Source organism: Dermacentor variabilis, chromosome 7 (assembly GCF_050947875.1).
Source record: "Dermacentor variabilis isolate Ectoservices chromosome 7, ASM5094787v1, whole genome shotgun sequence".
Taxonomy (NCBI): Eukaryota; Metazoa; Arthropoda; class Arachnida; order Ixodida; family Ixodidae; genus Dermacentor; species Dermacentor variabilis.
The window spans coordinates 170,138,278-170,150,056 of record NC_134574.1 but is presented as its reverse complement, the minus strand read 5'-3'; the positions used below and the strand labels follow the sequence as shown (position 1 = coordinate 170,150,056).

The 11,779-nt window shown below is 48.9% G+C and overlaps 1 protein-coding gene across 8 annotated transcripts in view; it reads right to left on the bottom strand.

Moving 5' to 3' along the window:
• Positions 1 to 265: 265 nt before the first annotated feature.
• Positions 266 to 11,779, bottom strand: part of GCS2alpha (glucosidase 2 subunit alpha) — a 125,767-nt gene continuing 114,253 nt past the window's right edge. For all 8 annotated transcript variants that reach the window (XM_075700265.1, XM_075700268.1, XM_075700267.1 and 5 more), the window contains one exon: positions 266 to 933. In XM_075700265.1, the coding sequence (XP_075556380.1) occupies positions 821 to 933 (113 nt within the window). In that variant the 3' untranslated portion in view covers positions 266 to 820. The remainder of the gene's footprint in view (positions 934 to 11,779) is intronic.

Below are 11,779 nucleotides of genomic sequence, written 5' to 3'. Positions count from 1 at the left end.
ATGGATGATGTTGTATGGACAAGAAGTTACATTAAGTTAAATACATCTGTTATATTGAGAACTTTATATACTGAGGTTCATTATATTGATGTTTAACTGTATTTGTGCAAGTTGTACAAGCATACATTATTTTTTTCATTTTCCACAGGTCAGAATCAAGCCACGGATAATATGCAGGACCAAGATGCAGATGAAAACGTTTACGTGAATGTGTGATTACACATGATCAAAAACTATACCTCCTATAAAAATAGCAGAAAGCAAGTGCAAAAGACATTGTGTTTATTGAACTTTTAAAAACTAAGTTTCAAAACGCACAGCGTAAAGGCAAAGACTGTAACTCAAGTCTAAAAAAGAGGTCTAGAAAATCGGGGAAAAAAAAAGGGAACGAAGACAGCCACCGAAATCTGCCCTCAGTGCACACAGTGCAGTGCTGTAAAAAGCCACTCACAAATACCAGTATATATATATGTAAATATCATTCACTCTGCTTTCGTCACCGAAACGCTACAAGCCAAGTAAAACTTTCACATCACATCTGTGGTTATTTACAATGGGGCCGGTGTGTGTGTGTGTCTATGTGTGTAGACAAGTGTCCCCATTACTCAACTTGGTTTACCCTTTCCTAAAATACGCACAAAGAGGAATGGTGGCATATAATGCTGAAATGTTGATCTTAAAAAAATAAAGTGGGGGCAAGCATGTTCATGGGGAGAGAATAAAAAAAAAAAGAAAACTGTCATTTCAGGAACGAAGCGTTTCGTTAACGGGAAATGTGGACAGCGCTTCCACTGCACACAACACATGGTGGCTTCCAAGGCTATGAAAGAATCTTGAGCGTCCATTTCTCGGCGACGTTGACACCTGGCTTGCGCACCCTTAGAAGCTGCTCCTTCTCTTCGTAAGTAAACTGAAGGCTCTGGGTTCCTTTGCCTAGGAGAAAGAAAGTTTGCAAGTACGTGCTATAGACAGGCTTAGAAAAAAAGGGCTAGTTGGTATTGAATGAACATCACACTTTACACATCACAGAGAAAAAAAAAATTATCAGAATGACTTCATTTACAAATGTTACTGATAAAATTGATAACAGTGACCAATTACTGCCCCATGAAAGCAACACAACAGTTATTGGACAATAATCTATTATGGCAGGAAATATAGAGCGCCGACCGATCACTGATTTTTTAAAAATTTATTATTTTCTTTAACGTTCCAGCCCCACTACGGGAGCCTTGTTAACAATTAAGGGAATGAAGTGAAGGTTGGTTATATATGCTTTATTATGCGACATAAGCATTGGATGCATAGTGCGGGCGGATTGCCCAAGTTTCAAATGAGCGTGCACGCCATCGTCTAGATATGAAGGGATTTCAGGTAAAGCCTTGCCATCTTGTTCTTTTATTTTCCAATTCAACAACTGGTCACCCAGCGTTCCATATTTCCAATCATTAATTTTTCCCAACCAGACGGGTCTCTGTCAAACCCTGGATTTCAATAATTTATTATGTTACTACTTTCACAAGTTTAACATTGCACAAATGCAGCTATTTAAAAATCTGACCTAGATCTGTATACATTCACTGCAGCTCTCTGGGAGTTTTTAATCTTTGACCAAGAGTAGCCCTTCAAAATGTTGCCGTTCGCTAACAGTTTCCAGTCACTAACAGTTGGCTGGGCTTGCCTGTCTGAGCATGTGCTGCTGCTACGCTGCTGCGGAGCATTACCACAGGTGTCCTACAGTTAGTTACCACCAAATTGAAGTGCTCAAAGCTGCGTCACTGGCTACACCTTGACTCAAAATAAAGTAACTGGATTACATTGAATATTACCACATATAATAAGTGATCTATCAAGTACAAAATTACAGATGTTATCAATGACAATTGATTACACATGATTCTTTACATACAGTGAACATAATATACTGTAGCATGAACGAAATGACACAAGAGAAAGTTAAAGCACTTTGTCTGCATTTCTTTATGTTCACAATTACACAACTGTATCAAATGTATTACACATAGTTAAACAAATTACATGTAACTAATTACTTGCAGTGTAAATTTGTGAACACGGGCACTGTGCAGGCAAAAACAGAAAGTGACCACGTCTTGCCTTTTTTCTTTGCTGTTCACCATTCAAAGCATAATTTGAATAACCCTTGCAAAGTACCTTTTGAAAACTTGGTGCGTCTTAATTTTGCCTACATAGCAAACTCCCCATCCTGGTAGAGTTTGTCAAAATTTCTTTCTCCGTGCACAGCATGTGACAACACTGCCACCTCATCTTTACAACACTGCGCTCTGCAGAATGATTGTATGGCCCTGAGGAGTACAGAAAGTTATACATGCTTGCCTGCATGCTTCAATTTGTTTTTCACTTTATTCCCTTATTCATTTCCACATTAGTTTGCACAGGAAAGCTTAACCCTTTTTTCTTTAAGGGGCCCTGAATGACTTTTTATCGAAGTCAAAAAAATGCATTCGTAATTAAACTAGACTATTTCAGAAAAACTTTGCAGCAAAAGTTACCTCAATGCACGCAGAGTTCCAATCAGTCGGCTGAAGTGAACGGTCATGTCGTCGGCGTGCTCCGCAACCACCGAGACTACGCGACCTTCACCGACCGCCCTTGACCGCCAAGGGCGCCTGGGCCGCTTTCGCCGGGAGTCGCATGGGAAGCGGCTTTCTCGCCGTTTCCCACTGACCGCCTTTTCTTTCCGGGACTTTGTTGCCGCTCCCCGCGCCTCTACAGCTCTGAAGCAGTTCCAACGCGGCTGCCCCTGCCGGGGCCATAGCTGCCTTGGCGTGTTTTCTACACCATGAACCAAGAGTGCCAAGCGACCAGCTCTTCCGAGGCCCATGTTCTAAACGGGCGTGCAAAGGGCCTTCGACCAATTCACCGCTCTGTTTCGATGGAGCATTTATCTACAGCAACGTCATTTTCCAACGAGCAGAAGACGCAATCGGCGACGGAGAACGCCGACGCGCGTTCCTCGACAACAACGAAGACGCCCGAGGTGGATACTGCAGTAGTGGCCGCCAATCCCATCGTCGCCGATTTTCCCTCCCAACAGCGAGAGGTAGACACTCCGACCGGGGAAAGGATGGAGGAAGATGCCGCCCCGAACATTTACAACGACAAAACTGACGACGACACAGGTGGCTGTTGGAAGACAGTCATACATAAGCGACGCAACCGTCAAACGTGCGCTAAGATGCAACCCTCCGAGAACATCTTGGGCATTCCGGGCGCCTCCCAGCCTACTGTACGCAAGCGCATTCGGAATCAGAACCTGCCTCAACTTCCTTTGCACAATGAAAAGATAATTCTGCGGCCTCACGGAGGACTTTGCCTCGATGAGTGGACGCGCCCAGAACTCGCCAGTGCTCTATGGAGTGCTGCCGGCTTGACCACCGAGGATCGTCAGGACATCATATTCCGACTGCGACCTCAGCAGAACTTGGCAATCATCAGCACACCCCAGTCACACGTAGCCGACGCATTGTACAAGGTGAGGGAGCTGAACCTTGGTCAGCGGGTCTATCCCATCACGATATATTTTGCGGCTCCAGACAACTCATGCAAGGGAATAGTTCCTGGCCTTTTGCCCGGTACATCGTCATCCAAGCTAGTGAATGAGCTTGTGGTTCCTGGAACTCAAATACTTCAAGCACGAATGATGGGTCAAACCAACGTTGCGTTGGTAACATTTGAAGGACTTAAAGTGCCTCGCTACGTGCGTTTCTATGGTGCCGAACTCCGCTGCTACCCCCATCGACCTCGCCAACTGGTTTGCAAGATATGTCACAAGCTCGGCCATTGGGCTGATTACTGTCCTATGCCGCACGTGGTCATTTGCGCGACGTGCGGGACTGACAACCCCACCCCGTCACATCCGTGCACCCCACACTGCAGATCCTGTGACGGCACCTACCCTAAAGCGGATCCAAACTGCCCGCGGCGTGCTAGGCAGACACTGAACAAAGCTTGGGTGCGGAAAGCTCTCGAGAAAGAGCAGCATGAACTCCAACGCTCCAGCGACCCGATCACTAGCACAGATACGGCGGAGACCTGAACGTCGCGCGCCCCAACGGAGAAGACCAGAAAAGTCCGGTCGGAGACCCGTTCGAGCTCCCGTCGCAAGTTCCGGACCCGCTCCAAGTCTCGGTCCCGATCCCGCGAGGCATCGGTGCGCCTCCCAGAGAAGCGCCCTCCTTCCCCATCTTCCCGACAACCCTACAAGAAAGCCCTGCAGACCAACGCCTAAGCCAAGGTGACCCTGGTCCCTTCAGGGGTGCAGCAGAACCCGGAGAAGAAAACAGCAATGGAGGCGCCTCGGGAGGTAGGTCGGGCGAAGGGTACCCCACAGCTCGCTCCGCCCAGTAAATCTCTCCCTACCCCTTCCCCTATTACCAATTCGTTACCAAATCCCGATCCTCTAATAGAAATAGCCCGCCTACGTCGTGACATGGAGGCGCGCTGTGAGCGTCTACAAAAACAAATGGACGCGCTGGTGGCAGACACGAGCACTAGTACGCAGGCGGCTCTGGACAGGATAGAACGCCAAATGGAGGCCCTTCAAATAGGGATTACGGAGCAAGTAAAATCATGTATAGAGTGCACTTTCGCATGCATGCAAGTTCCTGAGCTTAGCGGTAACAACGAAAGCGCGCTTTCCGACCAAGGCTCTCGGCCGCAACCTTCAAATGTGGGCACCCGGCGCCCGCATCCCTATGCACGACCGCCTGCTTCCTCTCGCGATGATGATGGCGCCGCGTAACGCGGAGCAACTAGTGGTGTGGCAGTGGAATTGTAGAGGATTCCGCCGAAAACGAGGTTCGCTACAGCAGTATATCGCCACATCCACAAACCCTCCCGATGTCATCCTCTTACAGGAAGTCAATTGCACCCCTTCGTTATCCGGCTACAGCACGCTCTCGGGTGTCTCTCCTCTTGTGGGAGCCTTAGTTTCGAAACGTGTTACATGTCGCATGCATACCACTAACATTGACATTCCTCACGAAATATTGGAACTAATTACGCAAGGTAAATGCAGCGAGAGTCTGTTTATACTCAATGCATACAGTTCCCCCCGTTTGCGAACGCACTGTTTTCAGCACCTAACAGAATTTGGTAGGTTTGGACGGGTTTGTGCGGTGGCCGGTGACTAACGCTCCGCATACTGCATGGGGTTACGTTAAATCGCAGGCTAAAGGGACCCGCTTATGGAATGCTATCTGTAACATGAGATACACACTCCTTACCGACCCAGGGCACCCCACTCGGATAGGCAACAGCGTATCTCGTGACACCTGCCCTGACCTTACCGTCGTGCGCAATACTGGCCCAGTCGTTGCGCACGGGCCTTTAGAGGAGCACCTTGGTAGTGACCACTACATTGTGGCGACCACCTTGTCATTACGGGGTGCGCGCAGGCCCGAGCGAAATGTGCATATAACGGATTGGGCGACATTCAGGGAACGTCGCCAGGACCCACCTGATCGCCAAGGGTACGAACGCTGGCTTGACTCTCTCGCACAAGATCTAGAGGCCACCACGAGCACACTGCGCACCACAACCGAGACACCAGACATAGACCCGCATTTACTTCATCTTTGGAACGCCCGCAGAGGATTGACACGACGATGGAAACGACAACGCCTCAACCGCAAACTTAGGAAACGTATAGATCAAATTACACGGGAATCTCAGGAGTATGCAGAGATCCTTACGAGGAATAACTGGCGAGGATTTTGCGATCGCCTCTCAGGCACATTGAGCACAGCAAAAACGTGGTCGATTCTTCGCTCACTCACAGATCCCATTACAACAAAGGGGAAAACATTTCAACAGCTGCACATCCTAATGCACGAGTACAGGGACGATGTCTCGACACTCCTCAGAGAGCTAGAGAAGCATTTCATACCCACAGGCCCGCCGCCGCAGTACCCCGACTATCCTTATGTAGGCGAGGCGAACGAATTGCTAGATGCGGACATCACATCTGACGAGGTGCGGGTGGTCCTACAAGACCTACGCCGCAACACGGCACCGGGAGCCGACCACATCCGATTCGCCACACTTCGTAACCTCAGTGACGCGGATATTAACCACCTCACCCATATCTTCAATGATTGCTGGCGCAAGGGCATGCTTCCCCAAGCATAGCGACACGCCGACATAACACTGATCCCCAAACCGGGCAAGCCTGTTAAGGTTGAAAACCTACGACCCATCTCCCTAACATCCTGCATTGGTAAGCTCATGGAGCATGTACCGTATTTTCCGGTGTATAAGACGCGGTTTTTTTTCCAAAAATCTTGCTGGTGCGTCCTATACAAGGGTGCGTCTTATATGCGAATTTTTCGGTTTTTTTTTTTCGGGTTCAGAAATTACTCAGGTTCATGCTCAAGCTTTTTTCACCGAAAAAATATCACTACCAATGATGCTGTAGTAGCACGGTTAATACTTCAATACGGGGACCGCCGTGCACAACTTTTTTTAGGTGAACTTTATCATGAAACGGCGGGGACGACGACTTCCAGAATCGCAAACACGCGGTCGTTTCGGAGGCGCAAGCAAAAGTAATGTGAAATTCCCAAAGATGGCGACAGTCGCGCTTCTCGACATTGTCAAGACAAGCCAAGCCGGCGTTCTTTTTTAGTCATTCTTTGCAACTTCGCAACCGTGTACGTATTACGTCTGTGTTGGTGACTTCGGCGTGTGTTTTCCACTACCTACACCTGTCGTGCTCGGTCTTACTACAGTATGCCACCGAAGTTGCGCAAGAGCTACACCGCAAAGTTCAAATTATCTGCGGTCGAGTATGCTACCGAAAACGGAAATCGGGCTGCGGGCCGCCATTTCGACGTCACCGAGAAGATGATTCGCACGTGGCGACAGTCGTCCGCCAAACTGCAGGCGATGAAGAGCGGAAAGAAGGCTGACCGCGGGAAGAAGGCGCGGTGGCCTGAACTTGAAGACCGGCTCCTCAAGTGGGCTCTTGAACAACGGGCTCAAGGTAGGGCTCTGTCAACCGTGCAGTTGCGCTTGAAAGCACGCACTTTGGCGAGTGAAATCGGTGCCGCTGATTTTGTTGGTGGGCCGTCATGGTGCTATAGATTTATGCAGCGCAAAGCCTTGTCAATAAGAGCGCGAACGACAATGTCTCAACAACTACCAGACGATTTCGGAGAGAAAGTGGAGAAGTTCCATGAATTTGTGAAGAAGGAAGTCGAAAAGAATAATATCATCGACAGCCACATCGTAAACATGGACGAAGTGCCTCTAACAATTGACATCCCTATGTCAAAAAGTGTCGCTTAGAAAGGTGATAAGACTGTCACAGTATGAACAACTGGGCACGAAAAGTCTCACTTCACTGTCGTACTTGCGTGCTGTGCTGACGGAACAAAGCTGCCGCCGATGATAATTTTTAAAAGGAAAACGATGCCAAAAGAAAGCTTTCCGCCTGGTGTTATTGTCACAACTAATCAGAAGGGCTGGATGGATGAGCAAATGATGGGAGTTTGGCTCGAAAAGTGCTTTTCGAAGCGCCCGGATGGATTTTTTCACTCCCGGAAAGGCCTTCTGGTTATGGATAGCATGCGGGCGCACATTACTGACTTGACACTGAGGCAAATCAAGGCGAAGAACTGTACCCCTACAATAATACCCGGTGGTTTGACGAAGGTTCTACAGCCTTTGGATATTTCCGTCAACCGCAGCTTTAAAGCTATTTTGCGACGTATTTGGGAGGCGTGGATGACGGAAGGCGAGCACAGCTACACCGCAACTGGACGCATGAGGCGCGCTTCTTACAGCGAAGTTGCGAAGTGGGTCCATGAGGCCTGGAGTGCTGTTAGAGTGGCAACCATAACTGCAGGGTTCCGGAAGGCTGGCCTGCTAGCTTCATCGCCAACCGAGCACGACGACAATCAGACCAGCGGTTCTGAGTATGAAGAGAATGCTTCAGCCGCGTTGCCTCCAGAAATGGGCGAGCTTTTTGAGAGCGCATCCGAAGATGAAGACTTCGATGGTTTTAAGTAAAAATAAAATGTTGTTATGGACATATGGGAGAGTTCTTTCGTCGTATTTTTCTTTCTTTTTTGCTAAAACGTGGGCGGGTATGGCGTGAGTGTTGCCTTTTGCGATCACTTAGCGTTGCTTAAGAACTTCTCACAGGCCGCCGCGGTGGCTCAGTGGTTGAGTGGTGATGGTCGATCAAGCGTGTTTAATTAACCCTGACTAGCCTAAGTGGGTAAATTGGGGTGCATCTTATACACGGGTGCGTCTTATATACCAACTTTTTCAATGAGAGCCTTCATATATGGCGAGTGCGTCTTATACAAGGGTGCGTCTTATACACCGGAAAATACGGTACTCTTGCGGCGTCTGCAGCCCTTCCTCGAAGAAAAATCATTCTTTTCTAACTCTCAATTCGGATGTCGGGCTCATCTGTCTGCCAAAGATGTGCTTTTACAATTGCGGGAGGAAGTCATAGGACCTCCGTCGTCCGCCCAAACGAGAGCATTCACATAGCCTTAGACCTAAAAGGGGCATTCGATAATGTTGAACATGACCTCATCCTTCGCAATGTTGCACATTCACACTGTGGAATTCGTATGTGCAACTGTATCCGCGCATTTCTTCGAGATCGCACAGCCACCGTAGGAATGGGACCGCATCGATCCGGTACGATTCGCCTTGTAGGACGTGGGACACCCCAGGGCTCAGTTCTTTCCCCTACTTTATTCAATATCGCGCTCGCAGGGCTCCCCCGACTACTCGACCAGATCCCTGATGTCGCCCACGCTCTTTATGCGGACGATATTACTATCTGGTCGACACGGGGTTCTGACGGAGCCACCCAGGACCGACTGCAGCAAGCAGTCGATACAGTTTCCGAGTACGCGAGAAAATGCGGCGTAAGATGTGCTCCGGAAAAGTCGGAGCTCATAATCATTCGCCCCCGGAGCCGTTCCTCTACTCCCCTTATCACTGCGCACGTGGATGGCACATTGATACTACAGGTTAATCGTGCTCGTATCCTCGGCCTACACATTCAAGCGGATGGCAGGTCAAACTACACTGTTTCCCTTCTATCCAGACAGATTGAGCACATTCTGGCCATGATCCGGAGGGTCTCCAACAGGCACTCGGGCCTTCGAGAAGAGGACCTGCTGCGCTTGGTGGAGGCATGCGTGATCAGCCGCCTTACATACCATCTCCCATTTCAGCGGTTGACCCAAGCGCAACAACTTCGCATAGACGCAACGATTCGCAAAGCGACAAAGCTGGCCCATGGCCTCCCGAACTATACTTCCACACACCGTCTCCTTAACGTAGGGACCCATAACACACTAGGAGAGCTGCTAGAGGCACATTGGGTCAGTTATCGCCAGCGCCTCCTACTCACTCCTACTGGCCGCCATATTCTCACACGGCTAGGATACTCTGTCCCACCCCTTGAGTCTGAAACCCGTCCAACGATCTTGTCGTCAGCGATACGCCAAGCACTAAGTATTCATCCATTGCCACGTAATATGCACCCCGAGCATGACAAAGGGCGGTGCAAAGCCCGTGTACGATACATTGGCCGCATGCTTGCAAACATCCCGGAAACACACACTTTATGCACGGACACATCACGCACTCAAGAGGGCTATACCTTGGTAGTTTTGGATGGCACCGAATCCCTGAGAGACTTTGCTGCAATGGAACAAATGCCGCTTACGGAGAAATTCTCGGTGTTGCTCTTGCAATTCGATACGCCATCCGTGTTCCTGAGGAAGTGTATATATTGACGGACTCGCAACAGGCATGCCGGGCGTTCCTATCAGGACATGGCATCCCAAGAGCGGCGCACCAAATTCTCAAACAGATCCCACAAAATACACTAACCACACCTCCCTGCATCCACTTACTCTGGACCCCTGGTCATACCTCGCTGCCGGGTAACGAACGCGCACATGCGGTTGCCCGAGAAATTTCCCTCCGGGCGACTCAGCGTGGTGAGGCGACTAGTTCAGAGTGGGGGGATCCCTTGCTCCATTATAAAGACATACTCCGTCATTATACAAGCATTCGTCGCACCCACGCCGCACCACCGCCGTCCTCGCGGGAGGAAGCAGTGGCATTACGCCATTTACAAACCGCAACTTTTCCTAATCTTGTCTCTCTCAATAAATTCTACCCACACTGTTATGCAGATCGTTGCCTTGGCTATGGCAGCTCGCCCACAATCTTCCACGTCACGATTGAGTGCACTGCAAACCTCTTTCCTCCCTTGCCAACTCTCCTTTACTCCCTACGCAACAAAGAGCTGTGGGACGATGCCCTCCGCGACGGAACATCGCCGGAATCATCTTAGGGACCCTGGACTGAGGGTTCCTCCCACACTGCTCTCGCCATTCAGATATTATTAATAAAGATGTTTTACTCTCTCAATGCATGCTGCAGAAGTGCAGTAATTGGCTATCAAAGATAGCCTGTGATCTCATTCGCAGTACTCCAGCTCCTTCTTCAATGCCTTACATTGCGAAGGCTTTGTGCATTTTGAACCACTTTCAATAGCTCACTAGGAAGCGGTCTGCCAGGGCGTCTAGCCAGAAGTGAGCGCGCACTGGCGAGTGTGTGTGTGGTCTGACATTAAGCTTCACATGGTTCCAGGCTAGTTGTGTTCCAAACCAATCGAAATTAGCAAGACTCAACAGCTACAACAACTACAAGCAGGCTGGCCAAAGTGTAATTACTACGCAGGCAACCACCGCGAACCATGAGCAATGATAGCCTGCTTCTTCCCTAAGTATGTACCATGTTTTTCTATGCATAACTTGCCACCGCATATAAGCTGCACTTCCAATTACAACAGCTGGGAAAGAGAAAAAGCTTCGTGCATATAATCTGCGAAAATAACTGCACACAATAACGCTCATATCTTTGCAAGAACAGACTCCACTCGCAGATGCATGACTCGTTCACGTCATATCTTTGGCTACCGGCTCTGTTGCCCCATTCTTCGGTGATCCTAATAAAGCTGGATGCACACGCCAGACAGTACCATGGATGAATCCGTAATGTGATACTACATGACATGAATCAGATCACTTCTGAGCTAGTATTCACATGACAGAGAATGACAGCATGGAAGGAGCAGCCCTCACATGGGCAACGGCAATGGAGTGAACGCAACGGAGCTGAAAATCTCTACGGCAATTTGGTTCACTGCCATATTGCGACGCACTTCGTGCTGACCGAGGAAGCGCCACGAGAATGGGTGACGTATGCGCTTGCAGACGCCGTGTGCCCAATGCAAAGTGGCAAGCTGTAAAGAGGACGAGAATGGGCGACCATGAAAGAGGGGTGAAGGGAGCTTCAACCCACAGGTGTGGGGAGAGGGTGGGATTCGCTAGGAGATAACGAAACCTTGAATGGCAGAGATTCTTGCCTTGAGTCGTTTCACAGCAGTGTGCTCGTGCTGTCATGAAGCCGCACTTCAGGGCGAAATTCGCATATAATTTGCATCCCGACATTACTGCTTATTTAAAAAAATTTTTGGTATGTTATAGGTGCAAAAATACGGTAATTCTTATCGAAATTCAGAAGGAGGTTTTTGCTTGCTTCAGCCTGTATATGAAACTGTGTCATTAAATACTGTTACGGAAGGATAAAAGAAGAGAAAGGAAGAAGAAGATCGCAAGACGCTGGCTGCTGCGTGTTGTTGCTGGTCAGCCATCTTAATTACATTGACTCTGCTTGTATTGTAAATACAGTC